The sequence below is a fragment of the Sorex araneus genome, chromosome X (assembly GCF_027595985.1).
Source record: "Sorex araneus isolate mSorAra2 chromosome X, mSorAra2.pri, whole genome shotgun sequence".
Classification (NCBI taxonomy): domain Eukaryota; kingdom Metazoa; phylum Chordata; class Mammalia; order Eulipotyphla; family Soricidae; genus Sorex; species Sorex araneus.
This window is the reverse complement of record NC_073313.1, coordinates 61630067-61657222: the sequence shown is the minus strand read 5'-3', so window position 1 is coordinate 61657222 and position 27156 is coordinate 61630067. Positions and strand designations below refer to the sequence as shown.

Below are 27156 nucleotides of genomic sequence, written 5' to 3'. Positions count from 1 at the left end.
TCCTTCGCGCAAAGGAGTTTCTCTCTTTTTGTTGTTTATTTGCTTTTGTTTTTTTTTTGGGGGGAAGATATGGAACCCAGAGCCTCCATGTGCAGGGCATACTGTCTTCCACTGGAGCCATATCCCTCGCCCCAAGAACACTTAGTTGTTAAAGAAAAACACACCCCAGGCACTAACATGAAATGTTCTCTGAAAAACATGTGTTCTTGTCACTGTAAGCAAATGTCTGAAACATTGGGTGTTTGCAGCTGATTCATTTTAGATGCAATTCGATACAATAACTGGATGAGGAAATGTCCTGGAGTACAGAGAAGATACCCAGATCACCTTTGACCCAAGAGTATAGGGAGGAGAAAGAAATAAATCAGTGCGGGGGAGGAGGAAGCTGAGAAAGGGAAATAATGGGAGAACAGGGGCTAGGGGCCCCGGGTATCCCAGTGATGTGGGAGAGCACAGGCTCAAACCACTGAAACCATGAGATCTAAAGTGCAACCACATACCTGTCAAGGTGTGCCTGTCAAGGGGACAGCTGGAGGGGGAGGGAGCACGGGAACACTGGGGAGGGAAGTTGACACGGGTGGTCACTGTTGGAATATTGGATGCCTAAGATGCAACTAGGCCCAGCGATAGCATAGCAGTTGGGCGTTCGTCTTTCACGTGACCGACCTGAGTTCGATTCCTCCCCCTCTCTCGGCGAGCCTGGCAAGCTACCCGTGCGTATTGGATATGCCAAAAACAGTAACAATAAGTCTCTCAATGAGAGACGTTACTGGTGCCCACTCGAACAAATTGATGAGCAACGGGATACAGAAGATGCAACTATCAATAACTTCGGAAATCACAGCCCTATCATTAAAGACAAATAAATTTTTTTCTCTCCTTTTTTTTTTCTTTTTGGTCACACCCAGCAATGCTCAGGGGTTACTCCTAGCTTTGCACTCAGAAATTGCTCCTGGCGGTGCTCAGGGGACCATATGGGATGCTGGGAATTGAACTCGTGTCAGCTGTGTGCAAGGCAAATGCCCTACCCTCTGTGCTACCACTCCAGCCCCAAATAAATTATTTTTAAAGAAGTACTGCTGTATAGTTCATGACAAGAAATAGTGAACTCAGGCCCAGAGCAATAGCACAGTGGGGAGGGTATTTGCCTTGCATGTGGCCAATCCAGGTTCGATCCCCGGCACCCCATATGGTCCCCCAAGCACCGCCAGGAGTAATTCCTGAGTTTCAGAGCCAGGAGTAACCCCTGAGCATCACTGGGTGTGACCCCAAACGGCCCCCCCCCCCCCCGCAAAAGAAAGAAATGTCGAACTGCTATGTGTTGTCTAAATTTCCCTGGAATATTTGTGCCCAGCAGGAGTTATGGGGGACAGCAGGGTCTGCCATTGAGAGCTTTGAGGCACTCGTCAGTGGGCAAGGGGCCTGCTCGCCCACTCTTTCAGGGCATGAGGGTGCTGCCCAGAACATGCTCTGTCATTCCTGAATGAGTTTATGAGTTGGGTCGCCTGACTCGTCTCTACCAGCACAGGGACATGATCTCGTTGCCCGCTAATGCCACTTGCTTCAATTGCACTCAGAATTCTCTCAAGCCTCGTAGACAAACGCTGCTGTGCAGATAGTTTGGTTCCAGCCACGCCTCTCCTCTCGCAGGAATGCACCAGCTTACCATTTCCCAATATAAGAGATAAAAGACGATTCCAGGGGAGAAAGGAGATGCCTTCCTCTGAATAAGAAATAGAAAGTTATATCGGAAACGCTGCTGGCAAGTCAGACGGCGCTGACTTGGTTGTTGTAAGGAGAAAGTTTGGCCGGGCCTTTGAGTGAGCAGTTCTCTTCTTTGGGAAAAGCCACCATAGTTCCAGGTGCTTCGGAACCATGGCCAAGTAGGTCAGTTCAAGTGTTGAGCGTTTCCTCACATAGGGCACTCACCCAGGCCCCATCCACAGCTCACAGGCGCCCAGAGCCCCGGGTTCTGTTTGCGGATAAGGATGGGCGCCGTGCATGTGCCTGCTGTTTTCCCACGCCTGTCTGAGGTGAGCTGCGCTGCACAGATCGCTTCTTTGCCCCAGTGGTGCTGAATAATGAAACGCAGCCGTGGCTTCCACACCAGACTAAAGCAGCCAAGGAATTGCTTAGCTGGCTCTGTGGCGTTACTGATATGTGGTTTCCCTGTTGCCCATCACATAGTATCCAATGATGGGGGCCAGGATTGCTAGAATTAGCACCCCTGAGGGTGCCAAATGCTTTGGAAAGTTCCAGAAGATCCCCAGCACCAAAGGTCCCTGCTGTATGCTCTTGATCAGTTTTTACTTTACGCCTCGTTCTCCTTGGTTATGTAGAACTGGGCCTGCTAACTGAGACTTTTTTTTTTTGTTTGGGGGCCACACCTAATGATGCTTGCTAAGCAGATACTTCTGGCTCTGCACTCAAGAATCTCTCCTGGTGGTACTCAGGGGACCATAGGAGATGCCGGGGATCAGACCCAGTTCAGCTGCGTGCAAGGAAAGTGCCCTCTACCCATTGTGCCTGCCTTCAGGCCTCACTTTTCTGGAAATTACCTGGATGCTATGGGAGGGAACTCTGGTATTGACAGTTGTGGACTGATTGTGGGGTGCTTTGAGGGAGGACACCCAAAAAGGCCATTGGAAACATTGATCGATTTGTGCTTCGAGTGAGATGGGCACAGGGGAATGACTTTACCTCACTTTGGTTGCAACACCATTACTTTACTCTGACCTTACGGATGGAGAGAGAGTGGTAGGGGACATATGGGAAGGGGGTCATTTTAAAAATCCAGATAAAAGTGGTGGGCATTGGGCCAGGGTGGTCATGACAAATGACATGGATGCGGTGAGGAGGGAGTGGCATCTGCTGAAATGCAGCGGCAGTGGGAGGCCTGGGGGCAGCAGTCAAGGGCAGGGGACTCTTTGTCTTGGGGTGTAGAGAAGCCTCTTGGATAGCTGAGTGTGCAAAGCCAAAGCTCCTTGGGGGCCACTGGGTGCCGGTGGTTTGGAAGCCATGAAATCCGTCACTATGCCCAGGGAGGGATGGGAACTCCAAGTTCTGTCATTCCACAGAGCTCAGGGCATTGCTTCAGTATTCACAGAGAGCAGTTAAGAAGTTTTTTAATATCCTGCCAGTTTCTAAATAGATAAACACACCATCGCCCCCTTTGGGACAGTTGAACTGTTGAATTTTTTTTCTTTTTTTCCCCAGATGACTTTTACCTTGTTAATTGCTAATACCGTTTAGAGCTGATTGACACTTTTGGGGTCTGAACACAGTTTTCATGCTGCATCATTTTCTTTTTAAAAAAAGACAAACTTGTAGTAAAGCGGGTAGGGCGTTTGCCTTGCACGCAGCCGACCGGACTTCGATTCCCAGCATCCCATATGGCCCCCTGAGCACTGCCAGGAGTAATTTCCGAGTGCAAAGCCAGGAGGAACCCCTGTGCATCACCTTGTGTGACCCAAAAAGAAAAGAAAAAAAGTAAAACTGAAAGTACATGTGTAGCTGTAGAAGAACAGGGTCACATGATTACTATTCCAGACAGAAGTTAGCACAAGTCTTGTGTAATTTCCCACTACTTTTTGATGACAGTCTCAGTTTGGGTTGTGATTCCATGGGCAGCAAATCTGTTGGAAAATCAAAAAAATCTATTAGACCATTCGTTTCTTTATGCCAAACAGAGTTTAACTTCTGCTTTGATCTTTCTAGCCAATGTTTGCATTTTTAAACGAAGAAAAATTTAACGTGGATGGATGGACAGTTTACAACCCAGTGGAAGAATACCGAAGGCAGGTATGTCAGTCAGTTCTGCAGCCTGTGGTGATTGTCCCACAAGGTGACAGTGTTACTGGCCATGCTCTTTGAGAATTGGTAACACCCTTGCTAGAGAAGTCTCTAGTGGTAGCATGGGCATAACATCGCCTCTGTTATTTCTTTTACTTCATGGTCTATGACCTCCTTTTGTAGCCATATCCCATATCCAAGCAGCAGTGAAGGCTAGGTTGCTAAATTCTGTTTTCTTCCCTTCCAGAAGAACATCAGTTACGTGTCGCTTAGGAAGGGAATCAGATACTAGCAATGTCAAACTTCTCTCCTTTACAGTGTGGGAGTTGCTATCGCTTTCTCTGTATATTTAGAAGTTTAACTATGACTAGCAGTTAAACTTCAATTAGTGTCACGGTTTGCAGACTCAATGAATTCCAACATCTCTTTCAAGAAAGCTTTGACAAATGCCTATTGTCACTGCTGAACAGATCACACATACAGAAATTGTATATTTACTGCTCGTCTGTAAGCTTCACCTGTCTGCCTATTTCTGCGCTGTAATGAAGGCAAGAGGCGTGGTACCTCTTGTTCAGGGACAGAGGTCTGCTGTTGCATTTCCCTTAAAATGATTCTGTGGGGGCTAGAGTGATAGCACAGCAGGTAGGGTGTTTGCCTTGCACACGGCCGACCCGGGTTTGAATCCCAGCATCCCATATGGTCCTCTGAGCACCGCCAGGGGTGGTTCCTGAGTGCACAGACAGGAGTAACCCCAGTGCATCACCAGGTGCGACCCAAAAAGCAAAAAAAAAAAGTTTTAATTTTTAAAAAAATTTTTAAAAAAACCGATTCTGTGATCTTCTCTAGGAGTCAGTTTGAGCTTCCCTATTGGCAGATCTGTGGGACAGCTAGCAACAGGGTGATGGACTTGGTCCTAATTCCCATCACCACAGCTCTACAAATTATTGGGCAAGTTCATTGAATGAATTCTGAGTCAAATCCAGCTCAGTGCTTTATATGAAAGGGAAGCGAGGGAAAAGTCAACCCAGAGAATCTTCACTGTGACAAGAACCTACTAAGCTCCATCTATCACCAGGACCAAGGCCCTGGGCTGATTTCCTCGCTCAGTGGCGTGCATCAGCACATTCAGTATCCCAGAAGAAAGCTCTGGTTACTGGTGTTAGAGCACACACAGAAGCCAGTGTGCCCTCTGCTTCGAGAACTCAGCTTGGAGTTCTCAAAGGCTGCATGTGCCTCCTATTTGAGTGCTCTCTATTCTGGGTCACTATGGAGCAGAAGAAAGACCAATTAAATAGTTGGTATGCTGTGCAGGCCTCTGAGCATTATGTATGAAAATATCTGTACTGATTTTTGCACTGTTATTGACAATAAAGACTTCTTTTTTAGATCAAGACTACTAGCTTAAAACAGAGCAGTTCCTAATTTTTAAGATTGCATGCCTCTATGAAATTTGAAGGTATTTTGTTCTAGACTGCCTTTATATTCCATCTCTTTTTCTTAAAACTTTCTGATGGGACTTATAACCCTCTAATTGGACTCAGCATCAGACTCACCTGTTTGGTCCATGGTCTATAGGGCCAGGCCTAAAGAAAAGGTACAATGTCTGTCCCCAAAGCAAGCACCCACGTAGGTTACTTGCGTGTGTGTATTTGTGTATTTGTGAGTCTGGGGAGAGAATATTCCACCACCTCTGACTCTTGTCCATACATATGAACTCCCGTTTCCGTTGGTAGCCGGTGGGATGGGAGTTACCTGCCTTGTCTCCCTGTAACATTAGCTGTCTACTTAGAATGCAAATGACTTGTTTATCCTACAATCTATAGGGCAATCACCATCCCAAGCAACTTGATTGAAGAAACTCTCAGGAGGTGGCGAAATGAGCCTCCCCAGAGGGCTTTTCCTTGCCTTCCTTCTGTCTGTGATTTTCTGCATCAACGTACCCTCTTCCTGTATTGGAGCAGACTGGAGCCTCCACGCCATATGGAGTGGACAAAACAGGCTACCAGTTCTCCTCACTGCCCTCCCGGAGACACAGATTCAGATGGCAGGATGTACTTTGTTTGGGGTGGGGTGATGGATAAATCTGGGGTGTTTCTTTGTTGTCCAAGTAGTAAAGAGTAGTTTGGAAGTAAACAAAGCTCTCATAGTCGAGAGAATCTCTATTTATCAAAAATAATTTCAACTTATGGAAACCACCAGTGTTCTGTCTCGTGTTCTTCTGTTGTCTGGATTATTGACTTGGCTCCCCAGTTATCCCTCAGTCAAAGGTCACCACCCCGGGGTGAAAGGAGCATGTGCGAGTTCCACTAGAGAGAAGAAAGGAGACCCAAGCCCAGGCAGAGATGAAGTCAGACGCTCCTGACTCAGACTTCCTCTTTTCCTGCAGGGCTTACCCAACCACCATTGGAGAATCACTTTCATTAACAAGTGCTATGAACTGTGTGACACTTACCCCGCCCTTTTGGTGGTTCCCTACCGCACCACGGATGACGATCTCAGGAAAGTGGCGACTTTCAGATCGAGAAATCGAATTCCCGTGAGTATCGCCATACAGGCCTTTGCTCCAAGGGTGCCTTTTAGTCCCGGTGAACCATGCCATCTAGGTAGGTGATGCAGAGAAACGTTCCTGGCCCATGCAGGAAGGAGAAGACGGGAGTGGCAAGCTGCCTGGCAGGAGCTCCCAGCCAGCGCTGGGAGGGAAGGGCGGAGCAGGACAGCCCTGGATGGTTCGTGACTTCCTACACACCCTTGCATGCGGCAGGTGCTTGGTCAGTGTTCACTGAGTCCCACCAGCAGGAATGCACTCCCTGAGGTCGGAGAGCGCAAAGAGCGAGCTTCTAGGTCTACTAGAATTGGCCTAGCTGCCTTTCCCCTCGGGTGCAAGCTGCCTCCGAACTGTTGGCCAACAGAACTTGAGTGCAGACTGTTGCCGACAGTCTACTTCTGATATTATTGGACCTAGTTCACAAAGTTCTCTTTGATCCTAACTGTTTATGTATGCGTCAGGCCACTTCGTCTGTGTCCATAAATTTTAGGAACTAAAATTTAGAGAATCTTCCCCCTCTCTGTTAATTTTCAGGACATGTCATAATAAGCACGTTGTTTGGTTTGAGTTTTCTTTTTTCAAAGCTGGAAAACAAGGGATAAAAGAATGAAGATTTAATATCACCTTTGCCTTGAACTTCGAAGTCTAGACATTCTTTCCCTTAAAAGGATATTTGCATTACTTTGACTACTGTCAACATAATACCATTACAACATTTTAAATGATTTGCTTTTCTCATTATGAGTGCTGCTCATATCTTTGGGCTGGAGCGGTTCCACAGAGGGTAGGGCATTTGCCTTGCACACAACTGACCCGGGTTCAATTCCTCCATCCCTCTTGGAGAGCCCAGCAAGCTACCGAGAGTATCTCGCCCACACGGCAGAGCCTGGCAAGCTAACCATGACGTCTTCAATATGCCAAAAACAGTAAAAAGTCTCACAATTGAGGCATTACTGGTGCCCACCCGAACGAATCGATGAGCAACAGGATGACAGTGACAGTGACAGTTCATATCTTTTAGATATGGATTGTACATGCAAGTAGGTTCTTTAGCTCATTTTGCTACAACTTGGGGCTAAGGAAACTAGAGTTACACATTCCTCCTCTCATCCTCTCTTTGGCCATGCTTCTCTATGTCATGACCACAGACTAGGCTCCTGCAAGGGCCAGCTGTCTTGGCAATGCATTGTCTTGCTCAGAAAGAGAATTGAATCAGTCATTGGAATTACTTTGTTCGCTCCTTTATTCAATTAGCATTTACTGAGTGTTGGCTGTGTCAGAGTTGTTTGTGTGTCAGAGAGAAAGAGAAAGACAGAGGGAGAGGGAGAGGAAGGTATGGGAAATGAGACTTCTCAAAGGAGTTGAGAGCATTCAGAGGAATAGCAGTCTAGCCAAAAATGATGCAACTGTGCCCAGTCTCCTGTGCCCAGACTAACATCTTGGCCCTAGAGTTCCTTGCTTTTGGTCAGTGAGAGCACACTGTAGACCACGTTAAAGGCTTAACTTCTAGTTAAGCCTTCTTGAACCTTCATACTTTATGAAGGCCACCAATTAGATATTTGACAAATACACAGCTAACCGCTCTATGTCATCTTTGTCTTTATAGATGCTGTGCTTGATAATGTTGAAAGTAGATCTCTTGCTCTTTCTATCACCCCTTCTAGCCACCTGTCTTTTCGCTGTGATCTCCACATTGTTTGTGCTTTCAATTTCAATAGTAGCTCCTTAGTTTCAAAAGGCTGCGTAAAAATATTGCAAGAATTGGTAAGAAAACAATTTGAAATTTTTGAGCACCCATATGTATAAATAGAATAGCACTGGAGAGTGAAATAATTCACATGCATTCATGTTCCCATTACCGGATACGTATTCCTCTGCTCTCAAACAGGTTTGTCTAAATATTATGGGAGTCATTAGCATCTAAGGAATCCGACCTTATTTCAGATGGTTCAGAAAAATCCCGATAAGCAAAATGGAATTTGCCACCTAGTGAGAACCACTGTGACCGTTCTGATCTGTGGCTTTAGCCTTCCTTCTGTGCATCCATGTTTGTCTTTAGGAATCCACGAACTTACTCGGTAGTTTATCGCAGCCTGTGTTCTCTCTCTCTAGTATCATCTTGGAAAGAACTTTGCATGCTGACTGATAACTGCGTGCAGATCTGCCCCTTTCACTTAGGAAACTCCAACTTCCTTTCTATATTTGCTCTTCCAAACAAGGCCATTGTAGACAACTCTCAGTGGTTAACTCGGTGTATGCGTTCATTTTCTTGGGCTCCTGGAAGTGGACATAATTGAGAACGACCTGAGAAGTGTGTAGCACACATAGTCACTGACATGTGAAAGTAGCCGCATGGTACCTGGCCAGCTTGATGAGCAGCAGCTGTTTGGAAAGAGAGCTGAGACCCCAGTGAAGGCATGTGATGGGTGGAACTGTTCCTGAGCCCCGCTTCCTGATGGGGCCCTCTGGCCCCCCTGAAAAGGCATGGGGCCAGAGGGCGTCTCGAGAGTTCGCTGAGGGGCCTCGCAAATAGTACAGCCCTCGGCTGTGTGGCACTGTGTGCTTTTAACATTGGATTTATTCATTGAATTACTTCATTTATTTGTGTGAGTGTTTGGGGGCCACACCAGGCAGTGCTCATGAGCTATTCTTGGCCTATGACCCCTGGAAATGTTCAGGGGGACCGGCTAGTATCCTGCAAGGCAAGTGCCTTTCTTCCTGTACTCTCTCTCTCTGGCCCAGTAATACTGAAATAAATTTCATTTGTTTTTATTTGGGGGTGATACCCAGTCGTGCTAAGGGACCACTCCAGACTCTGGGCTCAGGAGTCACTCCCAGCAGTGCTCAGGGTACCTGCAGTGCCAGGCAGAGAACCCAGACCCCCTGCATGCCAAGCCTGAGCTTTAAGCTGTGTCTCTGTTTCCGCTTTTTTCTTTCAAAAGTGATACCAGGGACCAGGAATGTGACTCAAGTGATAGAGGTCCAGGATCCATCATTCCCCTGCACCATATGGTCTCTCCCCATCACTGCTAGCTGTGGCCCTAGGGACTCCTGGCACTGTAGGAGTAGCGCCTGACCTTGGACGTGACCCCTGAAACTCGAGCACTACCCTCCAAACAGTCTTGTAGCAAATCAACTCATTGCACGCCATGAGCCTGGACTGCTTACTGTGTATGGCAGTGAGACCCAGCAAGCCTGAAACCGTTGAATTGAAAGGGACATGGGAGTCTGAGACCTCTGGAAGCCCAGGTCTTGCCTGCCAGGCAGTGCTGGCCTCATCCCCTGTTGTAGATTAGAAGATAGAGGCCAGGCAGGCTGGGAGAGGGGCGTGGCAGGATGGAAACTCGGTCCTTGGTGGTAAGAAATGGACACGGGTGGAGAGCTGGGTGTTAGATCACTGTATGACTGAAACCCGATCGTGAACAGCTTTGTAACTGTAGCTCATGGTGACTCCATTAAAAAATTAAAATTTAAAAAATTTAAATGAAAAATAAAATGAAGATAGAAGCCACACCTGTCCCTGAGTGGATGACCCCAGCCCTGTCCCCTGGGCACTGGGCACTCCAGGGCACTGGAATTATGGTGAGACGGAAATCACCACTCTTGCATTTGGGAGGCCCTAAGTGGCTGTTTTGTTTTCCTTTCTGAAGAGGGCAGAAGGCCAATGCAGCTTGGAACCCCCGGCTTCAACCTTTAAGTCAAAGGCCGCACTGGCATGTCTACTGGATTCTTTTTTTATTATTCTTTTTGGGTCACACCCAGTGAAGCTCAGGAGTTACTTCTGGCTCTGCACTCAGGAATGACTCCTGGTGGTGCTCAGGCGACCATATGGGATGCTGGGAATCGAACCCGGGTCGGCCACATGCAAGGCAAACGCCCTCCCCACTGTGCTGTCGCTCCAGCCCCTACTGAGTTCTTCGCACAAAGACCAGTGAGCGTTTGTGTTCTCGTTTCTCCTCACCCACTGGCGTGCTGCATGCTGTCTGGGCAGCACAGGTTGGCTTCAGAAATGGCAGCATCCGTTCTTAAAAGGAAAATAAGGGAGAAAGAGAGAGGAAAGAAAGGGGCCACAGAGGCAGGCTGGGGGCAGGGAGTGAGAGGGAAACTGGGGCACTGGTGGCAGGAAATGCACATGGTGAAGGGACAGGTGACGGAATATTGTATGACTGGAACCAGATCAGGAGCAGCTTTGTAACTGTGTATCTCACAGAGATTCAATTTAAAAGAAATGGGTGCAGCCAGTTCATTTAGTTCGGCCTCTTCGATGCTTCTGGCTGTGTCATAATTGGCTCTGACCTCTGCCAAGGGGACAGCTCACCCCGGCCTCCTGGGCCTCTGCTGGGCACTCTCTCTGTCTCTTCTCCCAGCCCTCCCAGCAGGCTCCTGAGATTTTCCTCCACACTCACCGAGCCTGCACCTGGCTGCACCTTCTCACCCCAGTAGATTTATTGTTTTCTCCTTCATGACCAAATAATTCACCCATTTTTCTCTTTTTAGTTATAATTTTCTTTGGGGGGATGGGTTTCCCAGGTGGTGTTCAGAAATCTGCCAGCCACTTTCTGGTAACTCGGAGGCATCCAGGCCAGATGGTTGAATGTGAGGGCCTGAGAATGTGGTGCATCTCAGGCCCTGAGGTGTCACCTTGGTGGTGCATGAGGGCCACCAGGACCACATCCAGCTCTTCTCAGGGGCCCATGTGATGCCAGGGAGTGAGCCAGGGGTAAGTCTTGCACCCTAACCCCTGTGCTTTCTCCCTGTCTCCAGTTCACCCATCTGAAGTGGGCACTTCTGGAGTTTGAGGTGGGCGACATTATTATCTGCCTTTTACAAGTATTTTTTCTTTTCTTTTTTGTGTGTATGTGTGTGCACATTGTCGTAGTTCACCCTGGAGCCATTAAGCCCCTATATAAGAGATTATTAACATGTTGTTAAAGGTTGAGTCCTGTGTGCTAATACACATACATCACTGTATCACTGTATCACTGTCATCCCGTTGCTCATCGATTTGCTTGAGCGGGCACCAGTAACGTCTCCATTGTGAGACTTGTTGTTACTGTTTATGGCATATTGAATACCCCACGGGGAGCTTGCCAGGCTCTGCCGTGCGGGCGAGATACTCTCGGTAGCTTGCCGGGCTCTCTGAGAGGAGCAGAGGAATCGAACCCAGGTCGTCCGCGTGCAAGGCAAACGCCCAATTCGCTATGCTATCGCTCCAGCCCACCACCTCCCATGCAAATATTTGATCTTTAGACAGTGAATAATATGAGGACCTTAAATTTCAAAGGATGAAAGACAAAAGATCTAAAGCAAAACTGAATGTATGACCTGGTGCTGCGTATCAATGCTCACGCACACACACATGCCTGCACATGTGTGCGTACACACACAGAACTGACAGCCACCCTCACGGTGACAGTGACCATGGTCTGAATGCCCGGGGACTAGATCCCTGGCAGTATTCATGTCCGCTTCTCTGCTCCTCAGGAAGCAAAGCCGGGCTCAGCCCTCTTGCACAGGAGGCTGGGCAGAGGGCCTTCTCTCGGGAAACGCTTACTTTGTTTTCTGAACATCTGTGGGTAAGGGGGTATTTATACATATTTATTTTTCCCCCAAGATCGGTTGCCTTCTATTTCACACCCCACCAAATGTGGTGTGCTACTCTTGTTACATCAGTGGTGTAGAGTATGAGATGCCGCATGGGCATACACTCCAAGAATTCCAAAATTTTAAATACAGTGATACAGCTGAGGTTCATTTAATTTTTTTATTTGGATGGTGACTTTGGGGTCCGGAGGTGCCTCTGCAGCATATTATTCTTGTGTTGCTCTCTTCTAAGGGATTTATTTATGAGTCTCTGGACCATGGTCGTTAATGAGCTTATATGACATCAGAGGTAGTTTGTGGGTGTGACTGCCAGACTACTGGAAACACGAGATGGGGGGAGGTCGCCCATTCCTGACTCCATGCAGGCCTGGAGATTTCGGTCACAAGTCCTGCATCCCTGGGTTTTAGAGCAGATTCACACACAGATGAGTTTCTGAGCCTATAGAGATCAGCCATGAGCATAGTGGCGATTGTACAATATTTTTCTCAGTGTTTCCTGAGGTGGGGCCAGGTTGTGGAAGTACTTCACTTGTATAGAGAAATGTCTGCTTTAGAACCGGCTAAAAGCACTCTTCCTGGGAATCAGCTACCCAGGCCACCTTTGCATGCTTTCAAACTCTGTAGGCTGTTCTGAGAGCTTTCTCACTTCCCCATGTTTTCTTGTCTTCATGGAAGACTTGAGAATTGGGACTGCTGGGGAAATGACCTACAGGCATGGCTCTGGATTTTGAGATATCTAGCACAAGAGGGAAATGAGTCCCTCACCTCTCTGTGGTGGTGGTGGTGTTTGTTTTGTTGTTGTTGCTAAAACTGTTTCGGGGTGATCACAAACCCAGTGCAAGCTACGGAATTGCAGTCCTCTCCTAAGCTTTTTTCTCTCTTTGAAGCAGTAGACCTTTTTTTAGCTGAGATTCTCTAGTAGGTGGTACTAACTACAGGAAGCTGAGTAAAGGGATTGGTTATTCTAATTGTCTCTTCATAGTCACCACTGTTAAGTGGGTGTTTCTGGGCACACACGGTGAAACAGCAGGTGATCGTATTTCCCACTTTAGCAAAATCCAAGGCACTTCATCGTCACCGAGAATGCTTTACTTTGCCTTGTGCTCCTGGGAGGTTCTGGAGGTTTGCCTTCTCATGTCTGCACTCAACCACAGGTGCTGTCTTGGATTCATCCTGAAAACAAGACGGTCATTGTGCGCTGCAGCCAGCCTCTTGTCGGCATGAGTGGCAAGCGGAATAGAGATGATGAGAAGTATCTCGATGTGATCAGGGAGACCAATAGACAAATCGCTAAACTCACCATCTACGATGCCAGACCCAATGTGAACGCAGTGGCCAATAAGGTAAGTGCATTTAGCACGGGGATGGGTACTGACCTTCACGGGAAACCAGTGTTTACAAGTGTTTCTTTTATTCCTGATGATGTATCTGCATGGGCTGATGTACGTTATTGTACAGGCTTGAATTAATAGGCAAAACGTGCTTAAGTAAGAAAACCCATGCATGGAATGTAAAAGCAGGCTGTTTTTGTTGTTTGGTCCATTGTTTTTAGAACACACCTGGCGATGCTCAGTGCTGCACTCAGGGCTCACTCCTCAGGGAACCATATGAGGTGCTGAGGATCAGACCCAGGTTGGCCACGTGCAAGGCAAACATCCTCTCCACTCTACTATAGCTCTGGCATAAGTAGCTCATTTTCTGTGTTTGGGGTGCGGGGAGACCCATGCCCAGTGGTGCTCAGGGTTTATTTTTGGCTTCGGGCTTATTTGTTTTGTTTATTTGTTTATTTACTTTTGGCTCCAGGGATCATATGGGATACCAGGGATCAAACCTAGGTTGACCATGTGCAAAGCAAGTGCCCCACCCACTATATTATCTCTCTGCCCCCCCCCATAAAAGTAGGTTGAATCACACAATGTATCTGAGCCAGAGTTGAGTACATTACTGTCAAGTGAAAAGAACCTTTATATATTGAAACATATGATACATAAATATTCAGTACATGATAGTTTAGGTAACCTGTTCGCGATAGCGTTTATGGCTTTGATGTACAAAGTTACTGCACTTCACCACCAGTAAAGTGCCCAAGACCACCACTGTCCTGTCAGTTCTAGACTGGCCCTTCATTTCTCACCTTCACCCCACCACTTGGTATTATTGTTTTATAGTCAAAGGTCACAGCTTTGTCTCATTCAATATTATCTATTGTCTTGTTTCCCTTTGTCCCTCTGTCACACTTTGCTTAACATGATCCCCTCCAGTTCCATCCAGGTTGCTGCAAACTTCAAGCTTTTGTCTTTCCTTATAGCTGCATAGTATTCCACTGAGGATAGATACCTTCTGTATCCGCCCATCTGTTGTTAGACGTTTGGGTTGTTTCCCTTTCCTAGCTACTGACAAAGCTGTAGAGTGAATTTTAGTCTGCCCAGAACGTTTGGAATGAATGTTTCTGTGTTTAGCCAGAGATGCCAAGCAACGGGATCGCTGAGCACTATGGGACTTCCACTCTTACCTACTTGATGACTCTCCGTACTGTTTTCTTTTTTTCTTATTTGGACCACACCCAGTAATGCTCAGGTCCTGGCTAAGCGCTCAGAGATCACTCCTGGCGAGCTCAGGGGACCATATGGGGTGTCGGGGATTGAACACAGGTCAGCCACATGCAAGGCAGATGCCATCCCCACTATACTATCGCCCTGCCCCTCTCCATACAGTTTGCCACAGAGGCAGAACCAGATGACATCCTCACCCACAGTGAATGAGGGGGCCGTTCTCACCATATCCCTGCCGCAATTGCCATTTGCCCTTCTCACGGTGGGAGGTGAAAGCTCACTGCCGTTTTGATTTGTGTTTCCCCAATCGCAAGTGACAAAGAACACTTCCATGTCGAAATTACCTTTAGGTAAAATATGGCAAGTGTAGAACTGTGATCCACTTAGACTTGGGCCAGCGTCAAGCAGAGTCTCGCTGGGGCACTTGAAACAGTTAAGGACCTCTCTCAATGGATACACCCCAGGGGCATCTGTGTGGACTTGGAGGAATTTGTCACTGAAAATCCGAACTTGTCACTGGCAGGGCTCGGAGGACTCTCACGTGGTGCAAACATCAAACCCAGGTCAGCTGCGCGCGAAGCAAGCGCCTCAGCCCCTGCACTGTCCTCCAGCGCCAGGTGTCTGGTGTCTCTGGGGCTGCAGAAGCTCCGTAGGCCGGGCGCCCTGCTCACTGCCACTCGGCCACGGTGTCATAAACCCCAGTGCTCCAGAGCGGTGGCGGCCAAGCAGCGCACACTCATCTCCCTTGTACATCCAGCGGCTCCTGCTTCATTCCGTTTACTCTCTCCTCCTGCTAACGTCACCTGTACCTCCCAGGCACTCCCCACCCATGGCCTGCCTCAAGCGGTCACCCCCTTCTACCCCTCAGAGGCTTGCCTTGCTGTCAGCTGCGGCCTCCCTATAGGCCTCTAGAACACTTTGCTTTGCCCAAGATTGTCTTCTGGCCCCTTCAGTTCTCTAGGGACACAGAGCTGAGCGCCGGTAACCAGGCAAGCCCTCACGCTGCTGCAGTCAAAACCGTCGCTTGCACAATGGTGAGCTAGCGGCCTAGGCTCCCTGTGTCCCATCACATTTCTTCCCGGGAACCCCCTCTGTGCGCCACCAGCGTCACCCACCACTTAGGCGGTAAGCATGGGTTTGAAATGCCATAGCAAGCAATCAGGAAGTTAAATCAGCAAGAACATTTTGAAATTATAAGTAAAACACTTAAGAAATTAAGTCACATATGAATATCTTCATAGATTATCCTAGTTCAGTGTCTGTCCTTGAGAGAGAAATGTGTGGACAAAACGCAATCATTCCCTGTCTACACTTAGCCTAAAATAGATAGGATGGAGCATCAGAATGAAGTATTAAGTGCTGAGGGGCAATACAGGGCGTGAGGTTCCTGTCTCGCATGCAATTGACTCGGGTTTACATAGAGGTCCCCTGAGCAGTGCCAGGAGTAAGTGGTGAACATTACAGGGTATGGGCCCCAACCCAAGTAAATAATAAAGTGAAGCATTTAGAAGGAGTATTTTAAAATATTAAAATATGTGACCTACCTTCGTTATGGGCTGGAGCAATAGAACAGCGCGTATGACCTTGCACACGGCCGACCCAGGTTTGATTCCTCTGTCCCTCTCGGAGAGCCTGGCAAGCTACCGAGAGTATCCTGCCCACACGGCAGAGCCTGGCAAGCTACCCGTGGTGTATTCGATATGCCAAAAACAGGAACAACAAGTCTCACGAAGGAGATGTTACTGGTGCTGACTCGAGCAAATTGATGAACAACGGGATGACAGATATAGTGCTTCCTTCATTATGAAAATGCTGTAGGTCCTTGTTAAAGCAAAATTCTTTAATGTCTCTTTAGGATGCCAGAAATATACTTGGGTTTCCAGTTGTCTTAGGACCGAAAAGAATAGCCGAAATCTAGGCTTTAAAGTTCTCGCTGTCGTTCTTGGTTCCTAGAGGGGCTGGGGCTGGATGAGAAAGGTGGCGGGACCAGTGAGTGTGCTCCAAGGACAGTGTGACATGCTCACGCAGTACTCCTTAAAACATACACACTCTCACAAGCCAGTAGTACCCCAATAAAAATGGGGCAAGAAAGATGTGATTTTCTAGAACAATCTATTTCTAGTCATAAGCTGTAACTGGCATTTAGAGAAACACTTATGTAACCCTAAATGTATTTGGTGTGGCATGCTTTAAGAAGGAAGCATACTGGCTTCTGAATATTCAGAATTGCAAGAACATAAAGATCTCATTGTCATTCCTGGAGGGTCACATTCAGGACCCTCTCCTCCCCTGGCAACTCTCCCCAGCCCTCTGTGGCACTGATGTGGGCCCTGAGACCATCACAGTGTCCTTTAAGGGGGCTGGGTTGGGTTTTTCATTAAAAGGCGGAAGGAAGCAAACAGTGAATTTCCAAACTAAGCACATACGGAGAATTGGAACTTTGGGGCAGTCCAGCCACACTTGACTTTTTGATTTGCACCTTCCCACCTACTCTCCTTAGACCAGATTGTTCCCGCCACATGGCTATTGAGGAAATTCTCCGCGCCGGTGTGCCTGCTATACCCAGCCACCTCACACCATTTTCAATTTAACAAACAGATGAAGTCCCAGGGTCGCCAGGACCCAGCACTGAATCACAAGGGAAGTGGATTAATAGCCTGTTTTGCTCGAAACCTCAGCCCTGAGTAATAAGTGTCCTTTCCCTTTCATTTCCGCCACATATCATCTTCAGTTACTTATGAAAGACGCTCTAAGTTGAGTCTGACAAAAATTGCCTTAGCTATTGAAAAGCCACGTGTGCTGGAAAGCTGGGGAGTGATACGTGCCAAGGAGCTGTAGGCTTATGAGAGGAGAGACCCGGCCCTCCCTCATCTTGGTCACCTCTGGCCAGTCATGGGCACCTCTGTGCAGTGGCACTGTGCCCTTCCTTGACAAACGAGAAGTCACTTCATTAATGAATCACTTTTTGAAGCCAGCACAGTGGAACTTGGATGTATAAAGCAAGAAACACAGCACCAGGGATACCCTCGGTGTTCATTCAGCGGTGATGGGCATTAGCTGTCATCAAGCCTGGCGCCTTTAATCCTGTGAGAACTGTTCTGTAGATGAGGACTGTGAGGCCCAGAGTGGTTGAGTGCCTTGCCCCGGAACACACAGCACAGAGACTCAAGCGAATCTGTCAGCTGGGCCTATTCTTTTCCATTAGTCTATCATGTCTAGGTGACACAACACTGTGATATGCTCCACCACAAGAATACTGTTGCAAAGCTGGTGTGTGTGTCTGGTGGGGTGGTGAGGACCATTCAGAACCCCTTCTGGCCTTCCCAGCTCTGGAGAAAGATCCAGTAATCACGGGACCTTTGAGAAATGATGCTTTGTCGCACTGTCCCTCCCAAGGCAGTGCACATTCTGACTTTTTTTTTTCTAAACTGCAAGTCCCCCCAGTATTGTCAAGGTTTCTACTCGGTAGGAAATCACGTCTCATCACTTCTTGTTGGAGGCTTTCCCATTGATTTGGAGCACCAATAGCTTTTGCAATCTTCATGTGAGTTGCAGATGAAAGAGAATACTATGCAGCTGTTAGGAGAGACGAAGTCATGAAATTTGCTAATAAATGGATAGACAAGGAGAGTGTCATACTAAGTGAAATGAGTCAGAAAGAGAGGGACAGATATAGAAGGACTGCACTCATTTGTGGAGTATAGAAAAACATCACATGAAGCTGACATCCAAGGACCGTAGATACAAGGGCCAGGGGGATTGACCCATAGCTGGAAGCCTGCTTCATGAGCATAGGGGAGAAGGCAGATGGAATAGAAAAGGGATAACTAAGAAAATGATGGCTGGAGGAACTAGTTGGGATGGGAGATGCATGCCGAAAGTAGATAATAGACCAAACATGATGACCTCTCAGTGTCTGTGTTGCAAGCCATAATGCCCAAAAGTAGAGAGAGAGTATGGGGAATATTGTCTGCCTTAGAGGCAGAGGGAGGGTGGGAAGGGGGGTATACCTGGGATATTGGTGGTGGGGAATGTGCACTGGTGGAAGGATGGGTGTTTGATCATTGTGAGATTGTGACCCCAACATGAAAGCTTGTAACTATCTCACGGTGATTCAATCAGATTTTAAAAATTAAAAAAAAAAGAAAGAGCAAACCCAATTGACTGTTTGTTTATCTTGTCTCCCAGGCAACAGGAGGAGGATATGAAAGTGATGATGCGTATCATAACGCTGAACTTTCCTTCTTAGACATTCATAACATCCATGTCATGCGGGAATCTTTGAAAAAGGTCAAAGATATTGTTTACCCTAATGTGGAAGAGTCTCATTGGTTGTCCAGCTTGGAGTCAACTCATTGGTTAGAGCACATCAAGGCAAGTATATATTTGAACATACATAAAAATAGAAACGAATAGCTTTGTGGCTTGTGCATTTAATTCCTTAAATTAAAATATATTGAACAGTGGAGAGGAAATATTTGTGGTATGTGGAGGGGTTCTCCCTGGCACTTGGCAGTTTGCGTTTCTCTAGAATGCTCAATTGACAAGTTCTCAGCATGACTTCCAGGCTATGGCTAACAGTTTGTACAGATAATACTGACCATCTCATTCATACAGAAAACGCAGTTAGTCTTTCATGCAAGTTTATCTAACCATGACGAGTATGACCTTCAAGGTCCCAGAGAGATTTTTTTCTTGGAATTAATCACATATAGACTGGAGCAGTAGCACAGTGGTTAGGGCATTTGCCTTGCACACATCCGACCCGGGGTCGATTCCTCCGTCCCTCTCGGAGAGCCCGGCAAGCTACCGAGAGTATCCCGCCCACACGGCAGAGCCTGGCAAGCTACCCGTGGCGTATTTGATATGCCAAAAATAGTAACAAGAAGTCTCACAATGAAGACGTTACTGGTGCCCTCTCGAGCAAATCGATGAACAACGGGATGACAGTGCTACAGTGCTACAGACTGAATTTTAAGCAAAGATGTCTGTGTTTCATTGTATTCAATCCTCCATCTTGCTTAAGGCATTAAAAACCTCATTTTGCAAGTAGAAATACTTAAAGCTGTCCATTTAGTTCCATTTGCTTCTGTAAACAAACAGAAAGCCTGCTCTAAACAAGTTAAGTATAAGATAGAATATTTCCCAGTTAAGAACTGGAACAAATGCACTCTGGTATCATGAGATGCCAGTGATAGCGAAATCAGTCAGATGTTTCGAAATTTTCTGAAGTCGAATTGTACTTTGCCACAAAAATTGTTCTTTACAATTTCTCTGTAAATCCGATGCATGTTTCGTTGAAGAAAATAGGGGGTACTTTAAGACAGGATTGTATTCCTGTTGTGTGCAAAGCATTGGGCTACTTCGGTTTCCAATGCTTTCCATCCTGAAGGAGGCTCGGGGATGTCAGTATGACTGGGGCGTCAACTTACTCATCATGGCACTGGGCATTAAGGCATGCTGGGCTTTCGTGCAAACTCAGTGGAAGGGACAGGTCCATTGGGACTCGGTGGTTGTCAGTGGGTAGCCCTGAAGAAAGTAGAGTAAGGATCCCTGTGTGGAAGCAAGAGGGCACCCCGGATGAGGCCCTGTCTGGGAGAAGGAGGGATTCTGTCGCCGTGAGAGCTGGGTGAACAACAACTAAAACCAGGGATCGATGACCTCTTTTGATGGGTCCCAGAAGATTGGGACTAGTGGGGTCTTCTAGAAAACTGTACTAATAGTAGAGTAGAAGAGAAGAGGTGGGTGCAGCAAGGGATCTTAAAGGAACCAGAACCGTTTCAAGAAGCCCGAGATGGGGCAGCCAACGGCTAAGGTTGGAATGGCGCCGGGCCGGGAGGAGGGAGGCCCGTGCCCTGCACACACCAGATGTCTCCCGAGAAGAACCCGCGGCACTGCGCAATGAACCAGATTTTGGAGCCAGGGAAGTGGTGGATAAGGCCAAGAGTGTGAGGCTGCCTACGAGGCAGTGACACCCCCTTTGGAGTTTAGGGGCATTCATGCAGGCGGGCCACGCCCCCGGTGGGGTCCCCCCCCACACACACAGCAGGCAGGGTTTCCTCCAAAGGGGCAGTCAGCACACAGATCGAAGGCACAGGAAGACCGGGGATGCTGCTGCGGGGCCGCCCCTGAGTGAAGGTGCCGAGAGAGGGGGTGCCAGGAGCGCAAGGGATGCGGGCTAGACGGGCGCTGAGGACGGCGCTCAGTGTGGGGGGTCCGGGGAGCCATCAGCAGCGCGAAGGACAATACTGGCATGAGAGGGGAGGAGGTGAGACATGTCAGGGGGGATGCGCGTCTCGTCAAAGGGGCTGCTGATGGCCGGGTGGGACAGACCTTCATGGGCATCTGGCCTCGGGGTGGAAGAAAGAGGAGAAAATAGAGTTAGTGAAGAGAGACGCTTCTTTTGAAAAGAGCTTTTAAATGAAGTGGTGGGGGAGGGCGAGAGGCAGCGGATTCAAGAAGGGCTTTTGTAGACAAAACACTAAGCTACCAGTATTGGAGGTGGTTGCTTTTGTTTTGTTTTGTTTTGTTGAAGAGAATATCCACAGATCTGGGGGGAAAATGTACAGACTACTATGTTCACGCTCGTGGAAAAAAAATGGGGAAAAAAAGGTGGGCGGCTAGTGAATTACTGTTCGGTCAGGAAAGATTGTGTAAGCTGGCATTTAATAAGGGAAGGAAATGCAGCATATAAAACGTGGAAAAGAAGCCCGCGCACCCATTACTGGAATAATATGTTTGTGTTGCCGAGAAGGCCGCAGGATAAGCACCGTGCTTGCAGGTGTCCTTTCAGCATTACTGTGGGCCGGTGTCTCTGCCATTCACTTTGGTTTCAGGTCTTGGCTTTCTTGATCTGCTTTCTGTCAGCGACCAGGCCTACAGAAGGAGCACGTTGGACAGAGCACAGATGCCGGAAGGAGTAGCGGGCTGGGTTTCTCCAGGTCAGAGCCAGCTAGAAGGGGGGTGGGCAGGAAGTTCAGGCTCGAGCTTGTCCGCCCAAGAGGAAGTATGGAAGTGGGGACTCCAGAGGAGTTGATGCCATGAGTGTTCTCATCTTGCTCCCTAGAGAGCAGGAGACAGAAGAGATGAAGCACAAGTCTCCCTGGGAGCCTGGGTAGATGCTTGCAGCCGCCTCTGTCCCTGGGGATTTGGGCAGCCTTGAGCTGGCCCCTGCAGATGGGGCGGGAGTCAGTGGGGCCAGCAGTCTTCAGGCGCAGATGGGCTCCAGCCCACGGAAAGGTTCTAACTGTGAATCCACGCGCCCGCACACAAGGCAGGTGACGGCCCACAGGCGTGAAAGGCTTTCCAGGACACTGACCCAGGCCATTTGGGCCGGCTCCTTCTGGAAGCTCTGCAAGCAGGCGCATCCCTTGCCTCTTCCCATTTCCGTCCACAGCAGGCCTTGCTCGGCTTGTGGCCACACGACCTCGCTATCGGCCCATGAAACCGCTGCTCTGAGCAGGACCCGCAGGATAGCCTGTAGGCCGCACCTGGAGAAGCCGGAGACTCCCCGTGGGCCACGGGTCATTGTTTCCTTAAATGGCCCTGCTCCCACAGGAGGGGGTGCTCCGGTTCCCAGACGCTGGGCTCGGGACGTGTTCGGTGAGCATTGCTTTGGGTGGGCAGCCAGACACCACCTGTGGCCTCTGTCCCACCTCCTCGTTCTATTCCACTGATGGAGCCCCAGGAGGTCTCTGGTTTCTGGAGCTGACATTTTCTTTGTCCTTTTCAGCAGTCTGCGCCCTCAGCCCTGCCCGTTTCCCCGTGACATATGACTGCATGCTGTTTGGAAAGACTGGGCTGAACACACGCCCAGTTGTCAGCGCATTGCAGGGATTATTTCTTGGAGTTTCTTCCCAGCGGTCACAAGTCCCACCAATTAGTTAAGGGTTTACTGGGATGTGCTTTTGAAAATAAAAATCTCATTTCATTTCATTAGATAATTACAACTATTCCCGTCAGAAAGGGTGTATGTTGGGGGGGGGGGCAGGGAATCCATACTTTATTGGAAAACTGTCTTCATATTTTTCATGAGAGCCAGCTGAGATGCTAACCCTGTGGTGTTAGCGAGGAAGGCGCTGGAGCGCGCACAGCCCCCCCGCCCCCCCATGGTGAGCTCCTCAGCTTCATTAAGTCAGACTCAAGTGATCTCCTTCGGGCCCGTCACATCTCAGCGGCCCCTCCTTCACAAGGGCCTTCAGTTCAGAACGGAACCAGGCTTTGCGGCCGGTGGATGCTGGGGATGCTGGCCTCTGCAATGCCACAGTTTCAGACCTGTAATGGATATGTCATTAGGCCCTCAGCCTTGCCTTTGGAGAACGCTTTGGCCCACTTCTCCATAGTTACTATTTGTGTCAAAATGGTGCAATTACCTCTCTTAAAAATTTTCCACAGGGAGCTCTTGCATGGAGTCTGCCATTTGTGTGAATGAGTGGAAAGCGATGAGAATTCCCATGGCTTTCAGGGAGGCGACATGACCGCAGTCTAGCCTCGTGTCTGCGGTGAGGCTCTGAGGGTGAGGGCTGCTCGGCAGGAGCGAAATGCATGTAGATGGCCATCTGCACCAAAACGGCGCAGTGTGTGCTGAGGGGCGGGGCTGAGAGGCACAAGCACCTTTGAGAAGAGTTGACCAATTTCTTCAAATGTTAAGTAGAGAGCCAGAGAGAGAATACAGCAAGCGATGTGCTGGCCTTGCGCACAGCTGACCCTAATGTGATCACTGACTCCACAGGCGGTCCCCCTGCCAGGAGTGAGCCCTGAGCACCACTGGCATGGCTGAAAAACAAAACAGAAAAAAAACAAAGAATGGAGTCAGGTCAGGGATGTGACTCAGTGGGATGTGCTCATCCTTAGCGCGCATGAGGTTCTAACGGCCATCCAAGCCCCGCGTGGTACCCAAACAGCAGTATGACCCGGGGACCCCAGCGTCACTCCCCAGAGCGCATTGAGTGACCCTGTGTCTCCATCACACTGGACCTCCTGCTCCCGTGAGCAAGGCTCAGGTTGGACCCCCGGTATCGCAGGGTCTCGATCCGATCCCTGAGCCAGGACTAGCTCTGTTACCACTGCATGGAGCCCCGAGTCCAAGAAAGTGAAGTCAGACCCGTAACCAGACCTACCACTGTGCCCGCGGGGTCCGACTCTCCACTCAAGGCCTTCGCCTGGAGAAGCAAAGGCTGCCAACCGCTACATAGATGGCTTAGGGAGAAGTCGCTAACAGACTTCTTCAGAGGACGGCGCAGCTAGGAACAAGCAAATGTCTGTCAACCAGTGGGGGGCGTGGGGGGAAGCACAGAGGTCAGGGGCACCACATAGCTAATCCCACTAGCCCCACCCTCGCTGATCCTTGGCGCTGCATCGCCTAACCACTGAGCATCCCAACCCAATTGGTGCGTCTCACTGAGTGGGACCTCTGGGGTTCCCTGAGCACCGCTTGGGATCCCAAAACTGTCGAGACAGAAGGCAAAGCAGCAGTTGCCTGGGGCTGAGTGAGGGAGCAGGCTGGCCGCAGGTGGTCCAGGAGCCCTTCCGAGCTGAGTAACGCTCAGCGGGCGGGTCAAGCTCACGGCCACGCACCTCTCTGTCTCTCCTCCACAAAAGGCACATGCCACTCAGTGGCTTCCCGTCTGTGATTTGTCAAGCAGGTCTGTTCCCTCCCCTCACCCCCCAAAAATGATATCAAAGATTCAGGAGAACTGTGCCTCTGAGCATCACGAGAAGGCACCCAGGCCATCTGCAGAGAGATGTTCAGCTAAAGCTTGGCGTACATGGGCCGGGGCTGAGGCTCAGACTCACAGCTGTGTTCCCACAGGAAGGCTTATTGCCACTGAGCCATCCAGGGCGTCGGGCTCTGTCCATTTAATGGATCGCTGCCACTCGCCTTTCCCGCTAGATGACATTCTCTGGACCAGACTGCCATTCATATATTGAAGTGCTGACCCCACAGTAACTCAGAGGGTGAGCTGCTGTAGAAATAGGGGTGCTCCAGAGGCCGTTAGGTAGGAGTGCCCTCCGCTCTGGCTTCCTCCCGGTCCCCTGGGGGAAAAGGGGACCTTGGAAACCGACAGCCACACAGAAGGGGAGCATTCAGGGAAGATGAGCAAGATCTCCCTGGAGCCACGGGAGCCCAGAGAGTGGGCCAGAGTACCCCTCCCTGCCGCCACCTTCACAGGGGACTGCCCGCCCCCAGTACCAGGAAGACACATTTCCATTGCTTATGCCACCTAACCTATGCTCCTTTTCTTGTTTAACTGATTGATATTCTGCAATTTATAATACTTTTAATGATTGTTTCTCAATGATTGTTTCTCATGCACATAATTCCAACATCTGTGGTATAGCAGCGCCAGCAAACTCATTTGAACCACGCACACGAACGTGATGCAGGAAGGCTTGGTGTTGGTTGCCTTTAACACGTAGCTACAAAGTAAAATGAGAAAGAAAGAGAGGGACAGACATAGAAGGACTGCACTCATTTGTGGAGTATAGAATAACATCGCATGAAACTGACACCCAAGGACAGTAGATACAAGGGCCAGGGGGATTGCCCCATATTGAAAGCCTGCTTCATGAGCAGAGGGGAGAAGGCAGATGGAATAAAGAAGGGATCACTAAGAAAATAATGGCTGGAGGAACTAGTTGGGATGGGAGATGCGTGCCGAAAGTAGATAATAGACCAAACATGATGACCTCTCAGTGTCTGTGTTGCAAGCCATAATGCCCAAAAGTAGAGAGAGTATGGGGAATATTGTCTGCCTTAGAGGCAGGGGGAGGGTGGGAAAGGGGGGTTATACCCGGGATATTGGTGGTGGGGAATGTGCTCTGGTGGAAGGATGGGTGTTTGATCATTGTGAGATTGTAACCCAAACATGAAAGCTTGTAACTATCTCATGGTGATTCAATAAAAATAAAAAAAAAAAAAAACATAGCTGCAGTCGAGTGCAATTTCTGCGGCATGAGCAACAGTTCCTCTTCCTTCCAAACAAACCTTGCTAGTCTCACCATCCATAGTATTTCCAGGGAGGGCTTTTTCTAGGGTTAAATGCCGCAGTCTCAGATATGTAAGCAAATGTCACAGCTCCCTGCTGACTCGCAGTGTTTCTCTTTGCCAGCTGGTCCTGACGGGGGCCATTCAAGTGGCCGACAAAGTGTCTTCAGGGAAGAGCTCCGTGCTTGTGCACTGCAGCGATGGCTGGGACAGGACAGCCCAGCTGACGTCCCTGGCCATGTTGATGTTGGACTCCTTCTACCGGAGCATCGAGGGCTTTGAAATCTTAGTGCAGAAAGAATGGATCAGCTTTGGGCACAAGTTCGCATCAGTAAGTAAACAAAGAAGCAAAGCCTCTAAATGTCAGATCGCCACCAGTTGTGAAACACACACTCACTATTAAATAGGAGGCATGCTAACAGTTTCAGCATGCCTGAGGCCCTGAGCTTGTGAAAGTCCTTTCAGGAGTAGTGTTTATCCATCTGCACTGTGCACAGGTACACTTGCACGTCATCTGAAGAGTCAGCTTTGAGGTGATGAAATTGAAATGGCACAGGCAAGGGGAGCGAGAATGACACTTCTTTCTCTCTCTCTCTGGACTAATCTTATAGCTGCCCATGACAAATATTTTACAGAAATGCCAGCCTGGGAGTTGAGGCTTTCTGATTAGGATTCTCCGATAGGCACGTTCAAAACAGCTTCTTTGCAGACACCCTATGAATAAGTATTTGTAGCACGCTTCCTGGGGGATGCTCATGGAGAGGAGCCATCGGCGTTTCCAGAAGCCGCCGTCTTCCTCATCACCTTCACCCAAATGGCACAAGTAGTCTGAATAACCTTTTCAAATAGAAAAGCACCTTCACTCGGTAAATGAATACACTTTTGAGGTTTTGTCTTGTTTTTAAGAAAGAACACAGTTTCAGCGATAACAATCGCACTCTTTGAGGCACAGCTTCAAGTCCGGAGACTTTAGGGTGGTTCCCTTAGCAACCGATACACCCTGCACTGCAGAACAATCCGGCTCTCTGTGCCCGTAGCGCGCCCACATTCCAGTCCTGTGCCACAGGCAAGAGCACACACTGACGCCGGTGCTACCTTGCCAGTGTGTCTCAGCCGAACTCCCATGCAAACCCTGCTATTGTCTCTTGTTGTCATAGAAAGAGTCACTGTTTACTCCCTGAGAAACTTGGCAGTCGGAAGGCAGATCGCTGCGTTTCCCACATTCGGCGGATTACATGCGCTTGCAGTATGCTCCCAAATGCCAACAGATCCTCTTCATATTTCCTTGCAGAGAATAGGCCACGGGGATAAAAACCATGCCGACGCAGACCGGTCTCCCATCTTCCTCCAGTTCATTGACTGCGTGTGGCAGATGTCGAAACAGGTACAGGATTGGGAAAAGAAAGTGTTCCGGTTGATGTCGAAACCTTCCTATGATGTAATTGCTGGGATTTGCCCCCTCACACACAAACACACACACACTTAAAGGGCTGAGAGAGAAATGTAACAAGATTAGTCATGTGCCATTCACTAGGGAAGCCAAGGGCTGGGTTCGGGGGTGAAGTTGGGGGTATTGAATTTTTTTTTTTGGTTGCTACTGCATGTGCCCGAACGTTAGAGCCTGGCAAGCTACCCATGGCGTATTCAATATGCCAAAAACAGTAACAAGTCTCACA

General features: G+C 48.8%; 1 protein-coding gene across 3 annotated transcripts in view; it reads left to right on the top strand.

Annotated features, from left to right (window-relative positions):
• Positions 1-27156, top strand: part of MTM1 (myotubularin 1) — a 113140-nt gene that overhangs the window by 70315 nt on the left and 15669 nt on the right. For all 3 annotated transcript variants that reach the window (XM_055123115.1, XM_055123113.1, XM_055123114.1), the window contains exons 7-12: positions 3718-3801; positions 6179-6328; positions 13096-13284; positions 18682-18867; positions 25605-25811; positions 26772-26864. In XM_055123115.1, coding sequence (XP_054979090.1) covers positions 3718-3801; positions 6179-6328; positions 13096-13284; positions 18682-18867; positions 25605-25811; positions 26772-26864 — 909 coding nt within the window. The remainder of the gene's footprint in view (positions 1-3717; positions 3802-6178; positions 6329-13095; positions 13285-18681; positions 18868-25604; positions 25812-26771; positions 26865-27156) is intronic.